This window comes from Anas platyrhynchos, chromosome 10, assembly GCF_047663525.1.
Source record: "Anas platyrhynchos isolate ZD024472 breed Pekin duck chromosome 10, IASCAAS_PekinDuck_T2T, whole genome shotgun sequence".
In the NCBI taxonomy this organism is placed as follows: domain Eukaryota; kingdom Metazoa; phylum Chordata; class Aves; order Anseriformes; family Anatidae; genus Anas; species Anas platyrhynchos.
In genome coordinates this window covers 8,140,789-8,159,846 of record NC_092596.1, presented here as the reverse complement: position 1 = coordinate 8,159,846, position 19,058 = coordinate 8,140,789, and the positions used below count along the sequence as shown (strand labels likewise).

Genomic DNA, 19,058 nt, shown 5'->3' with positions numbered 1-19,058 from the left:
GTGCAGCTATGTAGATGTAAGAAGATGTAATGAGGTCAGGTCTCCCATGGATTTGTTCTTCCTTCCTAATGATTTAGGAATGCAGATTTAGACTGAACATTCTTCTGCGGTTGGGATACTCAGCACGGTCCTCTCTGGGGGATTGCTGAAGGACCGAGAGAACTGCGGACTCCTCATGTTAAGCAAACATTCCCTCTTGCTCCTGGCAGCTACTGTCCCAAAACTGGCTGGTCCTTTATATCTTTGAAGAATTTTATACCTTTATTAAATGTTATGGAAGGTGAGCAGCAGCTTTAAAATGATTGGCATGAGTAGCAATGGGGAGAAAAATAACACAAAAAAGAGTGATTGGATAAGCTCCATGTCTTAAGGAAGAGGGGTAAAACTGTCCTATCATGCTACTCTGGGCTTTTCTGTCCCTGCCAAAAGTGCCTGAGTCCTTCTTTGCTACTCTACTGCACCATGTGGGCTAATTCCTTCCACTCTGGTCACAGGTGGAGTCTTGAAGGATCTTCTCATATTGTTGAGAGTACAAAATGCCAGTGTTTTGGAAAGGATATAAAAAGTCTGAAGAGTTTGCTTAGAAGAGCCTCAGAAAATAATTGTTGGCTTAGAAAAAATGTCTTAACACTGAGAGAATTTAACAGCTCAGTCTGTAATGATTATATAATGTTTCATGTATGATAATAGCCCATGTAAGAAAAACATATCAGCTACCACTAAAAAGCTTTTGAATCTAATGGAGACAAACCCGCATTTTCCTGAAAGTAAGCTCTTCAACTGTGAGAGAAACAAGCCATGGTTTATCTTAAATAACATTGATTAACTGTGGGAATGAGCTATGAAATAGTACAGCAGTATCCTTAAGTCAAAACTGAGCCTTCTCAGCAGGTTTGCTTCAGTAAAATGTGAGTTACTGTGCTCTTTACAGCTCCTGCAGAGCAGTCAGATTACGCAGACAAATGGTTCCTTCTGGCCCTAAAAATCCGTGCCTGGCTTGCTATCTGAACAGCTCAGTGGGATGCTCAGCTATTCTTAGTGCCTTCTGTTTGCCAGACTTCACAACCACCCAACCAGTTTACAGTCTGCCATTCTAGTTTCAGCTAGACTGGTATCTTGTCTGTCCCTGTTGGGATGCAGAATTGTTGCTTCCACATTGTTTCTAAGAATTTTTCTAGAGAATGGGAGAGACTGGAAACTGCAGCCCTAAGTTTCACCCTCAACTCTTTCTGGCTAGGCAACTGCCAAAATATTCCACGCTGCCATAACGGGTATTGGGTTAATACAAGAGCTTAACCACTTCTTGCTAAACCTTCATGTTAATGTTGGTTTACTTCTGTTTTCACCAACCACTGTCGTCCATGCCCAAGTCTGAGTTCTGACAAATCCTAAGAAAGCAAGTGGAGCTTGTTACTAGTGGCTTCTTTCCATACCATTTTCCCCATTCACTGGCCAACCAGAAACACTAAGAGCAGGTCCCCATAGGAGGGCAAAAATAAAAGCAGAATTCAGCGCATGTAAAATCCATCTGTTTTATTCAGTACCGGAATCGTGTTCTTTTTGCCACTAATTCATCCATTCTGTGAGGTGGCCGTGTATAGGGAGAGATGGGTTTATAACAAATCTGGGAAGCAGACCAATTCCTGCTCACGGGTGATACGTCGGGACAGCCACGGCATGGCTGAAATGACCGGGCAACTGCTCAGAACCAGTGACAGTGGCTGCGTGTGACACTCCAGTTACTGCCAGCTCGTGATCAACACAGTAAGTGGTGTGTCCTTGGCCAAGCATGCCAGCGCTTACATTGCTCCAGTTCTCCCTCCGCAGGGGCTACCAGTGGGCCATGGGGGGAAGAACTCCGAGCAGCAGTTTGCCTCTTGACATGTGGGTATGAAAGGGGAAGTGCAAGGCCTAGCGCCCGCTCTCCAGAGGAGCTGGATTCTGTGGCTTTGTGGCATTCAAGCAAGTCTGACCACTTCTTTCACCATTTTTCCGATACCGTCATAGATTTCGTGAATGGGGGCGTTGCACATGAAGGCACTGGTGGTCACCAGCTTGTTCTTCGCGTCCACGTGAATTTCAGTGACATGTTTGTTCACGTGCTTGCAGCCAAGTTCCTTCATGGTCTCAGCAGTCTTTGCATAAGGCCATCTAGAAGAAGAAAAGAAAAGAAACCCTGTGCAGAGGAGCTGTCATTGCAGAGAGAGATATGAAAGAGGCCTAGAGTGAAAAGCTTGGTTGTGCCTCGCAGCAACAGTTGCTAGGCTGTTACAGAGATAAGATGGTCCCTTCAAAAAGCCTGACTGATAAGTTGTAAATCTTTTCCCATCAGCAGAATTTCTCTAGGACTGTAGAAGCCAGAAAGCCTCCAGATTACAGCGAGTTAGAAATCTGAAGTGAAGCCAACATAAAGCCTTGATGTTCCACTATAGCTGTTCCGCTGCTTAAATGCACACTCTAGACTTTTCCTTTTGGTTTGGTTTCTTCACCAGCTTCCTAGCCTAGTGGTTTCATCATCGGTTCTTCCCTGCTGTTGGAAGAATTTGGTCACAGCTTTCATGGATGGGTCACAGATCATATCCCTACCTCCCATAACACTACCATGTGTTCAGCAGCCATCTTGTTCCTGCCTCGGATCTGCTGAACTTCTAGTCAGTGGTGCTACGTATACTGGGGAGAGACTGCCTTGCTGTGATCTCCGTGGTGTGATTATACATCAGCACGGCACAGTTACTTACTTCTCACACTCTGTGTCGTGACCCACAGTCAGCTCACAACCAGGGAAGATTTTGGCTGCCAGCACTGGGGAGATGCAGCACAGGCCGATGGGCTTTTTGGCAGCATGGAATGCCTTCAGGACATCCTCCACCTCTTTGGATACTGTGCAGTTCTTGCCTTGGGTGGCCCAAGTACTCAGATTTTTAGCCACTCCAAAGCCACCTGAGAAAAAGGAAACAGAAATGTTAGTACTCCAGGGCAGGATTTTTGTCGGATATGCTTTGTAAGAATGCTAAAATGGATTTGCTGGATGGAAATATTTGCCCAATGTTGACAGAAGAAAGCTAAACCATTGTGAGCCACTGAAGATTCTCATTTCCTGACTGCCACGAGACAAGACTCCAAAGCACCACCTCTGCTCCTAAACAGAACTGAACTGGAGAGGTATCAGTGCTGTTTCACCCTGTCATGGTGGGGCACGCTGACAAGCTTTCGCTTGTCTTTTAGTCCTCACTCCAGGCTTCATCAATTCCCACTGAAATCATTTGGTCATACTTTCACCGAAGAATCTTTCAAAAAAAAAGATCAGGCTTTTCCCTTTTGAGTCACCCCCCTCTGTGTCCCACCTTCTGCTTCTCTTCCCCAGAGGGCAGCGTGTCGATGAGGGAGGGAACAGCTTGTTTCTGATGGATGTAAGCACAGATGGAAGATGGCCATTCTGCTGGCCCCATCTCTCAGCTTATCCCAGTTCCTGTCCAGCCCATGGCTCCCATGCCATTCAAGGTTCACGAATATTCAAGCTGCTCCCAAGCCCCCAGGCATGCAGACCCCACGTGCTGTCCTTCCTACCTGGTATTATTAGGGCATCCAGCCCCTTCACGTCCAGCTTAGCCAGGTCCTTGATGTTGCCTCTGGCTATTCTGGCACTTTCAACTAACACATTGCGCTTCTCCTGAGTTGGCTGTCCTCTCACATGGTCCACCACATGCATCTGGTCAACGTTAGGAGCATAAACCTCTGCCTGAGAAGGGAAGGGAAGGTCTGTTATCCTTCAGGCGTGCATCCTAAGCATGCTAAAGACCACAGGTAGCAAATTAAAACGCTTGTGTTTCTTGGTTAGGAAAGAACTTTGCTGGAGATTTCAGTGGCCTTCAGGCTCACTTCTATCTGGTAGTGGCAATGGGAAGGTATTGTTATAAAGAGGAAAAAAAAAAAAAAGAAAAAAAGAAAAAAAGCTGTTTTCTAGCTTCTGCACAAACATTTACCCCCACCTTAAAGGAAGGAGGGTATTTGGCAGGGGCTATAGCCCACACTGCTTATTTTGGGGGGGCTGAAGTGGTGGAAAGGGAGCAGAGCAGCCACCCCTTTCCTTCCTAGGAAAACGGGTCATTGCAAGAGCCACGTGTGAATCCCATTTCTTAATTTTCCACCTTCATCCCAAGCAATCACCTTTCGCTGCAGCAGCCCGAGTGCTGCCCACACACAGCCGGTCATCCCGTATGGGTGCTGAGCACCCAGCACCCTGCAAGCTGCTGTCAAACCACCACCCTCAGACAGGACTTTGAGTTTCTTCTCCCCACCCGCTGGCTTCCCACAGGCAGAGCATTTCCCTCTCAAGAAAGCGTCTCGCCTTCCTTCTGAATTATTTCAAGCTCACGCGCAGAAAGGAAGAGCGGAAGATGGCAAACAGGCGGGTGATGGATTTGGTGGCTGTACACAAAATTTGTTTCCTCAGGCAATCAGAAGCCAAAATTAAAAGGGTGTGGGGGAAATGATGGCCGAGTTTCCTCCGCTAGAGGTCCCTGCCAATCAAGGGATGAGCGCAGGGCAGTGCTCTGAGTGTGCCAGCCGGGGGAGAGCCACGGCAGCTCAGAGGGAAAAGAAGCAAAACTACAGACAGGGGAGAAAAGTTTTGGACAAGTCTTAGCTTTAATCCACGAAGTGAATACGCACTTTGAAGGCTTTGGAATTGGGAGGGAAGGCTCTGCAGCACGTGGAAATCACCACTGCGCCTTCATATTCGGGGGAGCAGCCTGATTTCCAGGAGAAGGGCTCTGACCCACAGCTGTGGGCAGCTCGGAGCCGAGGTTAGCGTTACCCGGGGCTTCTCTCCCTACTCTTTGACTCTCTAAGAGTTGTGGTTGTCACTGATTGCATATTAGAGCTGGTGCTTGAACATTTTTTTCCCTTTCTCCGATCTAACTCACAAGAACTCTATTTTCTGTGTTCATCTCATTTTCCGTTTTAATCCTCAGTGCTCCAAAAGGATGAATTTCAAGCAACCAGAGTCAACAGCAGCCTTTGAAACAGAAATACCAGAGAAGAGAAAGAGGAAGTGCAAGCCAAAAATAGATTCATTTCAGAAAGTTTGTTTCGGAGGTTGTGTAGCTGGCAGAATGGTTGAGCTCTGTGCTCAGCACCCGGGCAATCCTCTCACACAGCGAAGCTGGGAGAGCAGAGCAGAGAGCGGGGCATGGTCCCTGCTTGCTGTGGCAGCCCCGACACCGACACCGTGCTGCTTGCTTTGACTCCAGTCATTGACTCTTTGCAATTACCCCAGCAGCAACGGGGAGCTCGTGGTTTGTCGGGCAAGACGCAAAGCTCCTTACAGCAGAGTGCTTCGTGCGAGGGGAGGGCGAATAAAAAGCAGAGCAAGGGCAAAAGGATGGGGCAGGAGCCTGCCAGGTGCCTCTTACCTGTGCCCCCTCCCTGCTGAGGTGCACCAGCACAGCAGAAGACTCATGGATCTCACTCCCGTCGTACACCCCACAGCCAGCAAGCACGACGGCCACCTTCTTCCCCATGGTCACAGGCAGAGCAGGAGGAGTCCCCAGAGAGTCCCAATTTGCTGTGCATCTCTGTGCCCTGCCTGGAGCCTTTTATAGCATGATCCCTCCCCCAGGAGCAGGTGGGGCCAGGAGGGTTGGGCTGAATTTCTTACTGGCAAGGAGGTTTTATTTCCAGTGCCACGGGCAGGGCATGTAAATATTATTTGTTTCCTCAATTGACTGCTCCCTTGCAGACCTCCTTCCCAGCACGTTGTCTCCAAATCATCCCCAGCCGACGCGACCTGTACAACAGAGCAGCTGTGTTTTTCCTTCTCGGCTGTCGATTTTCCATTCTGTTTCAGACTAAAGCAGCAAATTCTTGTGCATAAGATGGTATCACAGGGAGCCAGCCCACAGCAAGTATTTGAGCCAGTGCAGTTCCTCTCTGTGCTCCATTTTTATACCCTACATTGTACCAGCAGCCTCTGTATTTTAACAGCAAGGTTTCATTTTCTGACTTTAAATGTGCTCAGCCTCCTGCCCCATCTTTGAAAAGCAGAAGCTTTGTGCCCAGCTTGTTTCCTGGCCTTCAGGTCCTGAGTTAGAAACGAATAATGTGATTCTTCATTGACAACACCATCTCTCTAAGAATGTGACAACATCATTTACCAGGAAAATCGTTGCAAGAGCTGGCAGACCCCTGACCTCGATAGGGATACCTGCCTGCAAGATTCACAGCATGCGATGGGGAATTTCCCTTGCTCATGTGGAAACCCATCTTCCCTTGTCCTTGATATGCTCGTACCTGAGAAGATTATGAACCGTTTTCTTTCAGCTTTGCACTGTTGCAATAAACATAGCCTCTTAAGGCTATCTTGCCATTCTTTAGAGAACAACAGAATTGAAGCAACTTGGGGGAAGAAAGTTTTTCAGGGATAATTTATAAAAAAAAATTTCTCAGGTCTGTCATATTTGGAAGAGACGTGAAATTTAGCCTGTGTATAATGAAATAGTGTTTTGGCAAGTTCCTTAGTCATAGCAGGCATGAGGAAGGTACTCTTTTCTGATACATGTGACTTCATTTATTACATGCATCTCTTAAAACTGATTAAAAAGCTGATTAAAAAATCAGGTACCACGTACTCACAGCTGCTGACTATACAAACAGGAACAAAAACCACCTGTTTGGTGGGTGGAGAAAGGACTTTTATTATCCAGAATGGGAATTAAACTATGAGATACGTGGAGAAAATCCCCAAAGCCTTTTCCCTGCTGTTTGGTTTCATATCTGAGGTATTCTGAATGTGATTTAGAAATGCATCGTTTCCTCTTACTTGAAAAAATAGCTGAATCATGCTGCGACTTGAACATAGTTCAGTAGTCGAATAGTTTCTTCCTCCTTCAGCTGGTTAGAGACCAGTCCCATCACTGATGGAACAAAGATAGCTAAAGGCTGATATTTAAACAAACTTACATTTTCCTGCAAACCACATCACAGAGCTCTGCATGTTACAAACTGACTGTGTTGGTTCCCCTCACTGAATTCATTGTTTAGGTGTAACCAGGCAAAACAGGGTTGTTCCAGTGCTTCCTCATGTGACCGGGTCTATCTCAACAGACATACCGAGCCTAAAGATCAATCTGCAACAGATGTATTCTTGATAGTTTATACTTTTTGGCTGAGTTTTTTACATTTTGCATGGGAGTACCTCCACACCTCAATACCATGCTTTAATCTGTGTTAATATTCTAACAAAGATGAGTGCGAAGGAACCCTTTTCCCCAAAGCTCTCCTTCAAGGTTATCCTCCAAAGCAGAGAAGAAACCATGAAGTTTTGGGAGCCAATGCAGGGATCCAGGTGTTCAAGGGAAGCAAAGCACCCCAGTCCACGTGGCTCAGCAAGCAGGAGGAGCAGCGTCTTTTGGCATCAGCTGTGGATCCAGTCTGGGACTGTTCTGGATTCCCACCTGATGTGTGACTGATATGATCTCATCACAACCCTGGGCCACTGTCCTCTGCTTTCTGTGGCCTCCTTCATGGGTAAAGACCTTTATGGCCTGATCACGTATTCTCCATGGGTCCTTTATATCACCCTGGGGATACAGCAGCGATTGTGGGAATGACTGGTACTCACTTCACTGCCTGCACAGTTCTCCTGGAAAGCCAGCAAGACTCTTCCAGATTTTAAGCTCACACTCCTCACTCACGAAAGCCACTCAGGAATTAGGAGGAGTTCCCTGGGAGTGTGCGCAGAGAGGCTGGATTAGATAGACATGGAGCGGCACACGGACAAAAGTCACCTTTAAGGGAATGGCACTGAATATGCCCTGGGCTTGCCCAGCACAGGACGGTGGTGCCAGGCATTCATAGCTGTGACAGGGACAAACAGCAGGACCACGGCTGGTGTGAGGAGAAATAACTGGTCCCTGGGGAGCTCCTGGGCTTGCAAAGAACTTGTTTGCTCCAGCAAGATGGATTCTTTAAAAAACCCTTAATTTTAACCAGTGTAATTTCCATACTGGCAATAGCAAAAAGGCAGTAATAGTAATAAACCATCAGCGTTATTTTTCAAGTGTCTTTTTTAACAAGGGTTAATCAACAGTAAAATTAACAGGCCCCTGGAGGGAGCTACCAGCAGCCCATTCTGACTCACAGACTGAAATTTATTGCAGCAAGCAACTCATTTGCATTTCCTCCCGCATGCAGAAAGGCACACTAACAGAAGATGTTTGTAGGGAAAAGGGGTGGAGAGCAGGGAGGAACACAGGCCAGTGAAGTTGGTTTGGTTATAAAGAGCTAGGGAGGAAAGAGAGGCAGCATTTCAGCCCGCATCTGGGTCTTCAGCGGACTCTGCGATGGCAGTCAGAAAAGCTGAGTCACTGCATTACTCCATAGGGCTCTTGGGCATTTCCGCAGGTAGGGATCGAGTCTTCTTGGCATGGGAGGATGGGGTTGGGACTAGCTTTCATGGACAACCCCCTTTTTGAAGGGGCTAAAACGTCTGTTTGTTCCGAATCTTCTCCGCTTGGGTAAAACTTTTAGATCCGGAGATCCCTCTGCCTGGTTCAGCAGCCAACAAAATATTTGTCTTGGCTTTAAAACGCTGGCCTGAATTCTTGTACCCAATCCATCTTGAGTGGGAAGCAAATCAAAACTTTTTGATAGTCATTTTCATAAATGATTTTTATTTGGATGCATTTTCCTCTCTTCCTTTTCTCTCTCTGTCTTCCCTGCTGCTCTGTTTTCTGTGTTCACTCCCTTTCTTTTCCTCCTTTGCATTTCATCTTTCTGAGTGCTGCTGCTTTTCAGTTTTAGGCTAGTTTTCTGTAGTTACAAGGCTTATGGGATTGTCTTCAGAGTGTGTGTGCTTGTCTGTCTGCCTTTTGTATAACTGGAATCTGAGATCCATTTTTTACCTTTATCCAACAACGGCAGAGCACTTCCAAACACAAATAAGTTCAAGTTTCTTAAAACTGGGCACCCAGAAAGAGGTGACACAAACCAAGTTACAACACCCTCCCTCTAGATCTCATTATTTGCAGATCTTGCACTGTTATTTTTTTTCTCTTTTCCCTGCTCTTGTCACTCTGGTTCTCTCCTGTTTTTTAGGGGCCCGAGTTTACAAGCTCTTTCTCTTTTCCCCCCTCCCTTGTCACACACAGGATCACTCTTGCTGGCAGTGCATTTCTACAGTATACCCAGAGCAGCCCCCGTGATCCCCAGCACAGCTTTAGGAGTCCTTCTGTTGATTTTATCGTCACTTTTGGCGTATGCAGGTAAGACTCTGAGGGTGGCCAGCTTCAAGGCCTCCCCCTCCTATAGCTTCACAAGTATTTGGTCTGCCTTGCCAAGAGGTTTATATGAACTGTGTCAGCTTTGCCAGACCACTGATCCATTCTGCTTGGGGAATCAACACACACACATTTTTCACAATCATTTTTTTCAACCAGCACATCACATTTTTCCTGTATAAGTAACCAAAGAAATAAATGTTAGTTTTGAGCAAATGCTCCATCACAATCTTTGAGAGTTTTAACATTTTTATTTTTTATAACATTTTATTTTTTAAATATACTCTCTCTGTATATAAGAGAGTGAATATACTCTAAATGAGAGTGAATTTCTCTAAAAACTGTCCCCAAGCTTTCTTAAATTAGTTTAGGCATCCATGGTTTGAAATGGCTTGTCAATATGTGAGGCTAAGAGGAAAAATCTCTTATTATAACAAAGTCCATGCTCTTGAGAATGAATGCTGAATTATTTCTCCTTTTGTGACTTGGAGCAGTGAGAACACGAAAATCCCAGGTTGGAAGCTGGTATTTTTTCCACTACAAATCAGACAGCCTGGGAGAGGCACAAATACTTGTGAGTTCACACAGTTCTGAGGGAGTCTTTATAGTCATGTCTACACTGTGTAACGGGGCACCGTGCGGACTGACCCAAGCTCATTTTAGCTCTGTCTGAAATCATGCAGGACCTGTGCAGCCACATGCTTGTGTTGTAATCATGGTTCCAAGACACCATGTGCTTGCTGTAGCACAGCTGCCTATCATAAGCGTGGCTTTCCATAACTCTGTCAAAATCACAGTTCTGCCTGTATTCCCCTTTGTTTCGTAGGAATTCGGAGAAGCCAAAGAGATGCGTCCCTGTTCTTGTCCCTCTGCCTGACCATCTCAGTGTTCTGGTGCGGCTACGGAGTGGTCTTCATCCTGGAAGGGCAAGGAGTTTTGAATGACACCGGTGATTTCCGCAATGCCTTGGTGCCTGGCCTGGTCACCTTTACTTTGGCACTACTCACTGTCGCCGTGGTGGGCTTCCTTAGCAGAGAGGTCATCCTAGCTCTGATTGCTTCTGCTGTCTCGCTCGCCAGTGCTCATGAAGTTGCCATGCGCTACAGCACGTCTTTTGGTTCCTCTGCCGTGGCTTGCAATTATATGATTGTCTGCTTGGTTGGCGGCTATTTTGCTCTGGGAAGGATTGTTTATTTCCTCTCCAAAGAGAAAATTGCCCTCCCTGGCACAGATCTGGCCAAGAATAAGGCCCACGAGCAGCTCCAGCCCACCAGTGGTAGCGTGAATCATTTTGCGGTTTTCGGTGTGATCCTGAACCTGCTGTCTGCCAGTGTCTTTGGCTGCAGGCTCCTGGGCGTCACTAGCAAACTTTTTATTGGACAAGTGCCCTGGTTGTGGGCAGCTGGGGTCTACCAGATTGGAGTCTGCGTTTTGTCATACCGTGCAATGGATGTACTAATGGCTACCTTCTTTGGTTTCACTTCCATCCTGAAATTTGCAGGAGGCTATTGCCTTCTGTACCCAGTCTGGCAAACAGAGGAACCGTCCTTCCCTACCCCATTCCTCGTGGTTTTTTCAATTCTTTTTGCTGTCTTGGCCCTTTTCCTCACTCTTAAGAGCCTGGCGGATGGCCTGTACTTGCTGTTTTATGTGGCCTACTGCATTGCATTAGCTTGCCGTCCCAAGGGGTTTTTCGAAGGCGGACCCCAAGGTGTGGATGTGGCCATCTTTGTGGCCTCAGCCGTGATGGCTCTGATTCACCTGTACAACGTGAAAGCAGGCACCAAAATCCCAATAGGGCAGGGTGTTGTGAAGGCCCTGCTGGCTCGCAGCAGTTTCCTGAAGCTTCGTGAAGGGGCAGACCTTCACGCTCCCTACCTCGGGTACTCCAAGTACGCCGATGCAGAAGTACTTGGCTATGCGTGCAGCGTCCTTGCTTCTTTTGCTATTACAGTGACAGGGGACCCACAGGCTCCGCTCGCTACTGTTGTAATCCCGTGGGTGGTGGTAGCTGGTGGGATCCTTAAGTTTCTAGGCGGCTCAGTGGCCTTTGCCCGGGGTAAAACCCTGGAGAGCAGTGCCTTCATTCTCTATGCCGTCATGTGGATCATTTGGGGCTTGGCAAGGTACGGTGGCCTCTACGGCACGACCAGAAGCTTCCACACAGCAGTAGGCATCATTGCCTTCATGCTTTTCAATGGCTTCATTGTCTTCTGCACGCTGTTCTTAAACATCACCTGGTTCTTTTACTCCCTCACCTTCTTGCTCATTGCTGTCAGCTTCCTGCTGGATGCCGTGGGTGCTCTTCCAGTCGGCTATGACATTGCTGCTACCATCATCTTTGGGCTGGTCAGCTTTTACTGCTTCCTCTCCGCGCTTTGCAGCAGCGTCTTTGAGGGTTCCTGCTTACCGATGGGTAGGCCCCTCGTGCAGCTCAGTGGTGTGGGGGGAGGAATGACCAAGTGCCTTCACCTGCCTGCCAGGAAAGCTTCCTCAGTCAAGAGAATTGCAGGTAAGGGAAATGTATAGGGGATAATGCGGGGTGGAGGGGTAATTCTGGGAGATGTTGTAGCAGAACAGTGTTGAAAGGATGTTTTTCCAAGCCAGATGTGGAGATCACAATAACCTGATTGCGTTTTGACCAAGTGGGCCAGGTTACAAACGTCTTTTGGAGCTGAACACACTGTGTGGGAAATAGAAGCGGTTCCTCAGTTTAGCAGTGATTTTGCTGCTGTCTGTCTTGTATCATATCCCTGTCTGCTCATCCAATATGTGGTACACAAATCCTCCAGGCTGGTGCTGACAGACAGTTTTGTACAGAGAAAGCAAGGTGCTTGCTATTCCCACAGGGCTGAATGACTTCTGGCCCAAATGAACGTGGCTCAGATCTCCCCTAAATACCAGACCTCTTCTTGGATGAATGCTAGAAAATGCACTGTCAGAGGGAATACTCTGTTAGTTGGGAAAAGGAGATACGAGAGCACTGAATTGGCTGTTTTGTCTGTGACAGCTCTTCCGTGAATTACAGCCCCTCAGTTCTAGTCACTGAAGGGATTCTGCCCTGTTCACATGTCAACAGATATCCTGAAGAGCGGAGGGACTTGTGGCATCCCCACAGATACTGTATATGTGCTTGTGGCAGCCTGTAATCGGCCTGATGCTGTGGAGAAAGCTCACCGGTAAGTGTTTGTCTCGCTGCCCCACTGAAGGTTTCCCTGGCTAGTCTGAGGAGGCCACGAGGACACACAGCTGATAGTGAGTCCTGGCTACAGCAGCCGCCCAGAGCCAGGAGACACATAGCTTAGCCTTCCTAGGAACAATAAGGTGACAAGCTTGGGGAGAAGATCCAAATGAGAAATGGAAACAGTTGAGCTGGAATTTTCTTACAACAAACTAATGGGACAGGGGATAGAGCCGGATATCACAAGGAAACTCAAAGACCAAGAAATGTCAAAACAGGGCACCCCTTCTCTATATTTGTAGATACATGTTGTCACAACCAAAATCCCTCTTTTATTTAACAAATGTCTCTAGTTGTACTTTTTTAAGCAGCTGGGACCCCTCAGAACTTAGGCAACTGTGTCTTTTACCCATTACAACACAAGAAGCTAAGACCATGATTTGTAATTTATGATCAGGAGCAGTCATTCACATCTCTTCCTTTCACACAGAATTTCTAGGTTGGAAGAGACCTCAAGATCATCGAGTCCAACCTCTAACCTAACACTAACAGTCCCCACTAAACCATATCCCTAAGCTTTCAGGTCAACCATTGAACCATCCTACTTTTATTACAGATGGCTGACCTGTAGCAGAGCCCACACCCTTTGTCTAACTCTAGGCTTCTCCAACACAATTTCTTTTTGAGCTTGAAAATAAAGTGTAGCTTACTTCCAAACTCATTTTTCTTGCCCCCTTTACAGCTCCAAACGCCAGGCTCAGGAGCGCCCCATGTCCCTCTGGATTTCTAGCCTGAAGCAACTGGAACCTGCAAAGCATTTGTTCAGCCCCCTCCTCTGGGACTTCATGGAAGCTGCCTGGCCATCTCCTATTAGCTTGGTGGTTCCCAGAGGTGAGGAAAAGCTGTTAGTTTCAAGCTCTCTGGAGAGCACTGGCTTTGGAACTCCAGCTTCAAGTCATGCTTTCCTGCAATGCCACGAGCTCGGTGGCAATACCTGTGGTAAGACCATCGCGTGAGGACAGACGTACATCTGTAAGTGCTGTGCCACTCTTCCTTGTGCAGGTGCATGGGTGGACTTCCTGGGGATGAAGGACTCTGCTAAATATGTCGGTACCCCTCAGAGCATTGCCATCCGCATCCCCGATTGCTCCGTCACCACACACCTCATCGACCTGGTGAGTGGGCAGGGCGCACTCATCCCAGCACCGCTGGCAAGTGTGGGCTGCCCTTTGACTGCACAGGGAGCAGACGTGGGGTCAGCCACCAGCACCCAGCTCTTCTGGGCTGCTGCAGGGGTCAAGGACAGAGAGACTGCAGCACTCGGCTCACTCTCCTGCTGGGTGTTGGCACGTCACCTCTCTTCACCTTTTTTTTTTCTCAGAGCAGTGAGGATGATAGCATGTTCAGAGTGGTTTCTGGGGAGTGAAGAGAGCTATACTGAGTAACTCCCACAAGAACAATATCATTACGGAAGAGGGGATGAGTTATGCAGACAGCTGGTAGCTGATTTTACTGCAGAAGAGAGGCTAAAAGCAAGAAAACAGACCACCAGATCAGGATGCCAGAAGAGATATAATTAACAGACACATTGTCTGATTTCCTGCTTTGAACATTTTTGCTGCAAGCACAAGCTTGTTTGAAGCCAGAATAACTTGGGAGGGTCCCAAACATAGAACAACATCAGTTACAGCCTGGACTATGTTCTGAGCATCCCTGCTTCATGACTTTACCCAGGCAGAAGCTGCTGGGCTAACGACCTGGGAGAACATGTCTGTGTGTTGCTATAATGCTGGGGTGAGCACATCAACATTTCGGGTGCCCAGACACGTGGGATTAGAGCCTGCCCTATCCTGCTATAGCTTCAAGGTTATTACAGCGCTGTGGGACAGATGCTGGCTTGTCTGTATGGGTCTCTGATCCCTGCTTGGGAGAAAGCTGCTTCTGCAGCGTGCTGCATGACCTCTTCTTGGCAGCAGCAGCAGCAAGCGAATGCACGATCAGCTGCAACCTACTGGCATAAAACCTGCAGAGAAAGCACGGTAGGAAACTTTCTGCTGCAGTGCTGAGCGCTGCCCCCGGGCTACCTTGACACAGCTCTGGATGAGAGCATGTTGATGCTGCTGCCTGGTGTGCTGAGAGGCAGTTTTCTTCCACAGTCTTGTCTTTAAAATGCTGATCTCTGGCTTGGCCAGTGGCAAGCATGCTCTGGGTGGAAGGAATTGCACTGATGGTCTGCTATTCCCACCTGCAGGAGCTATAGGAGGTGTATTACAAAGAACAGTGGATACAGCCCCATAACCTTGCTAGTAAATTCACCTTGAATGAAGGAATCGCCGTCCCTTGCACAGCTCAAATCCACGGTTAATCACTGTATTTCTGGGCTTTGCCAGAGAAACTGTGACACCCTGCCTGTTCTGCTCCCTGCTGCGCTTCTAGGACAGGGATTGTACCTTTTAGGCAATTGCTATTGCTTGAAAATAGAATGTTCTTTCCTGATTCAACATCAGGAAACCCCAAATCAGGAGGGTCTTAGTCACTCACGCAGTTTTGGAGGGATTTGTCTCTTCCGACTTTAGTTGCCTACGCAGAAGGGGTGTTTACCTGGGAGAGTCACACTGAGCTCTTTATAGAGTCACGGGGATTCGCCAGGGAACTTCACATTTCAGCTCCTCTGTTTTGTACCACAAAACATGCTCAGGGCTCTTGTTTCCATCTTCCTGCCACCAGGTTGGCCCCATTGTGGTCACGTCAGCTAACCCGACAGGAGAGGCAGACACAACACACCACAACCAAGTGTACGCCAAGCTGGGAGATAAGGTAATGGAGGCTCTGCGTATTTTCAGCCCAGTAGGTCCCCAAAGATACAGGGACGGGAGAACACACTCATTCTGTTCCCAGTAGGCAAGTCAACAGATGATACCAAGAATATGGGAGAGCGTGTAATTAAAAAGATGTCATTGTCACTCATGTTGGTGCTAGACTGAAAGAACAGCATAAAATTAGAAACTTTTATGGAAAACCAAAATGCTTCTATTTGCTACAGCATAGTTAGAGCTTGGCAACGTGAGTTAGTTCATCTTCCAACACAGGATGTTATGAGCAATAAAAAAAGATGCTTCTTTGTGTACAAGCAATAAAACAACCGATGCCTGAATGCGTCAGGACTCCAGCTACCGTTGGAGATTCCCATCTAAAGCTGAAGCTGGTCTAAAACTGGCACCAGAGCTTTAAAACATTTCTGGCTTTTAGGCCTTTTGTAAGTTCTGGAAGTACAATAGTCATGGCCATTCAAACAGGAAGGAGCAGAGCTGACTTTAACAGCTGCCTGCTGTTGAGATGTTGAGAGGGGGAAGCTCCCATCTCTCAGCCTATGTGCCTGAGCTTGCTGTGAAATTTTGCTGCCCTTCAGGTAGATGCAGTTCTTTGCGATGGTCCTTCTCCAGAGAATATTGCCTCTACTGTTGTGGACTGTACCAAAATTGACAGTGGAAATATAGGATTCTTCAGAGTTGGTATCATCCCCAAGTCTCAGGTAAAATTAATCCTGATCTGATTTCTGCTCTCTTTTTCTCTCTGCTTTGCACATCTCCATTAAGTGGGTTTCAGACTGGGAGTTCCCTGGTTCCATAAAGAAATCTGTGATAGCACGAGGAGTTATCATAGTCTGGTATGAAAGAGCAGAAAAACAGAGCTCCACGTTACCTGTATCCTGGTCCTGCAACCATCACTGCACCTCTCTGTGCTTGGAGAACGTCTTCCATGCAATGTCAGACTGATTCATTCAGGGAAAGAGCTCTGAGATCCAAGGTCTCTGTGCAGCAGGCTCCCCCTTTACACCTATCCCCAAGACCTTTGAATAGGCAGTGTAACCCCAAAGATATGCCCAAACAAGCAGCTTGAAAAAGAACAGGGCATATTTAAATACCTGGAGAATAAGTTAGTAACCTGCTTACAGCTGTGTTTGTTAATTCCAGGTGCTGCAGATACTGGAGCAGGTGCAGAAGAAACACTCACCGGTTCCTGGCAGTGGTACCGGGACCCCAAAAAGCCAGGAAAAACACCCAAACCACAGCCATGCCGTGCGAAATGGGGTGGGCACGGCTGCCCCGGTGCACTCCGCTGATGGGAACCACACTCGTCTCTGACTCCGTGCAGGTCAAGCAGCTGCATGCTCACGAGGGAGGTGTTTGCTGGAAAATGGTGTAGAGGTGAAACTGGGGAATGGGAGAGGTTTCCCAGCTGCGGGGGTGACTTGTTCACCTTTGGGTGCAGTGCAGAGCTGACTTATAAACTACATTCGCTCAGTTTGTAGAAGTAAAATTTTCACTTATGGAAACTGCCAGCTTTCACTGGCATGACAAAGCGTTACATCAGTGACTGGCCCCAAAGTAATGGAGCTTTTTTTTTCTTTTCACTAGGAGTTAAGGCCTTCTGATTGGGGCAGAGAATTTCTTGAAGTACTGCACAATTATATGTTAGGGAATAAACACTGCATGGAACTAGAAACACGTGAGGGAGAAGGGAAGGTGTATTCAGGTCACATGTTGGTGCATACAGGGAACTTCTTAAACATAGATGAAGCCTTGGGAGCTGGGGCTGTCTTTGGTGTATCTTCTCCAGGTAGAGGTCACGGAGACCAACACAAACCACAAGTGCTGTTATCTGAGGTGCCATTTTCTGTATTTCACAGTCAGTGTGAGGGTGGGATTACCATTTTGATGACTCCAATAGTGTCTCCTTAGAAGTGCTGGAGCATTATGGAAGATCCTCCCTTCTCGTTTTATCTTCTGCAGAGTATGAATTTCAGAAGAACCGTATGCACTGCGTTTGAAGATGCTAGAAGCTGGTCTGTTGCCTTTTAGCATAACTGAACATACTTCACGGTACATTTCCTCCAGAGTGCAGACTTTGTACAAGAGTGGTAACTGACCTGGAGGAAGTAACAGGAAGTTTCAAACCAACACGAAGAGTTTTCTTTGGCAAAATCTGCCTGGCCATGCAGTTAGTGGCTTGTTTAGCCTCTGAAAACTGTTGATATTACTCTTACCTGACTCAGGTGCAAGGTGCTGATCAAACTGCAGCTGAAACCAATGAATAATCTTATTGATTTCACCTGAAGTGCTATTGGAACTTGAGCATAAATGCTGTGCAGTCAGAGAAGCTAAACCTCTGTGAACTGTGGCAAACCCGTGCCTTCTCAGCTTGTTCTTTACAGAACTGGCTCTCTTCCTGCAGAGAAAGAAAATATCAGATAATTGAGTTTGTGAACTCATTTTGCCAGTCCACTTACTGTATCTCTTTGGTGTTTATTAAAACTGACTTACAGAAATCAATAAAATATTTTCAATAAACTGTCATATGTCACACAGGACTGTGCTACCAACTGTGGCAAGAACATGGAAAGAACTTTGCAGGTCATGGTTTTATGGATTTCAGCATTTTGGGGTTTCTTATCTGTGCACAAATGATCTTACAAGTGAATGAAATCGCAGCATTTTCTAGTGGGGGAGAGAAGGGGGAAAGGGAGAATAATACCTAACATCAACCCCCTGGTGCCACCTTCCTTGCTGAGAAGTGCTAATGAGTTCATAAACACCAAGGCTGAATTTGGTTCCTTTCCTAAACCAACTTTTAAAAAAATTTTCCACCAAGATCTGAGGGAGCATGGTAAGGAGTATTAATCTGGAAAGGAGCATTACAAAGCCTTTTGCCTTGGAAAACAGCCCTGTCTTAAATATGCTATGGATGCTGCTGCCCTGTGCTGCATGCAATGGTACCTTCAGACCAAGTTAGGTGATCTTTAAGGTCCCCCCCCTCCCAAAACATTCTATGATTTTAGTGTGCCAGAGATTAAGAGCAGTTTAAGGAGTTGAATTCTTCACAAGATGCCTTGCCTGGATCCATTTTTTCCTCCTTCAGTCTTTCTCTGTGGTGCCTGTTTCTTACAGGAATTGTTGATGCCAGTACTTAGGGAGGAGGAGACTTAGACGGAATGTTTCGGTTAAATCAAGGCAAAATAATTTGTAATATTTCCAGTTTTCCCAGCATTCAAGGTGAAGCAGAACATTTTTAAAGAAAAGTAGAGAGAGAAAAAAAGCCTCTGTTACAAGCAGCAAATCCAAAATACTCCCATCAGAACGATTTGGTCTCTCTCAAAAATTTGCTGAAAAATCATAGATCAAATCCATGCTGAGATGAAGAATTTGAATTGAAGAATTACAAGAATTTGTAAAATACTTTGCATTGCTAAAAATGTAGGTTTGAGTCAAACGTTGTTGCCCAGCCCTCTTCAGAGGAGATTTTAAGTGTGCCCTTCTGGTGCTGTTCCTCTCCCATCTTGCTCGATGTGAAGGATTGGTGCTTTGCTGTGTGACAGACGAGGGATAGGAAGGGATTTGGGGTCCCCAAACCTCCATCAAAGAAGGAAGTCAAGAGATTTCTGAGAAGGGCCAATTTTGGTTTCATTGTCAATGACTCTGAAGGCTTTAGGCCTGAAAGGTCTGTCTGGGAGACAAAATAACCTGATGAATGGACCTCTTTGTGAAATAGCCAACGCTTTAATCCCACTGGGGTTGGAAGCAACCCAGGAAGAAGGGCTG

The 19,058-nt window shown here is 46.8% G+C and overlaps 2 protein-coding genes across 2 annotated transcripts; one reads left to right on the top strand and one right to left on the bottom strand.

Moving 5' to 3' along the window:
* Positions 1-1,518: 1,518 nt before the first annotated feature.
* Positions 1,519-5,548, bottom strand: LOC101790845 (glutamine amidotransferase-like class 1 domain-containing protein 3, mitochondrial). The gene is made up of 4 exons (XM_005011963.6): positions 5,415-5,548; positions 3,568-3,739; positions 2,739-2,940; positions 1,519-2,151 (listed from the first exon to the last, which is right to left on the bottom strand). The coding sequence occupies exons 1-4, from the start codon at positions 5,520-5,522 to the stop codon at positions 1,959-1,961; spliced, it is 675 nt and encodes a 224-aa protein (XP_005012020.3). The 5' UTR covers positions 5,523-5,548; the 3' UTR covers positions 1,519-1,958.
* A 184-nt stretch (positions 5,549-5,732) lies between these two features.
* LOC101790642 (uncharacterized) lies at positions 5,733-18,030 on the top strand. The gene is made up of 10 exons (XM_038184336.2): positions 5,733-8,403; positions 9,150-9,263; positions 10,105-11,790; positions 12,358-12,457; positions 13,202-13,350; positions 13,522-13,634; positions 15,187-15,276; positions 15,869-15,991; positions 16,434-16,614; positions 17,253-18,030. Exons 1-9 carry the CDS (start codon positions 8,343-8,345, stop codon positions 16,602-16,604), a joined length of 2,607 nt encoding a protein of 868 aa, XP_038040264.2. The 5' UTR covers positions 5,733-8,342; the 3' UTR covers positions 16,605-16,614; positions 17,253-18,030.
* The last annotated feature ends 1,028 nt before the right edge of the window (positions 18,031-19,058 follow it).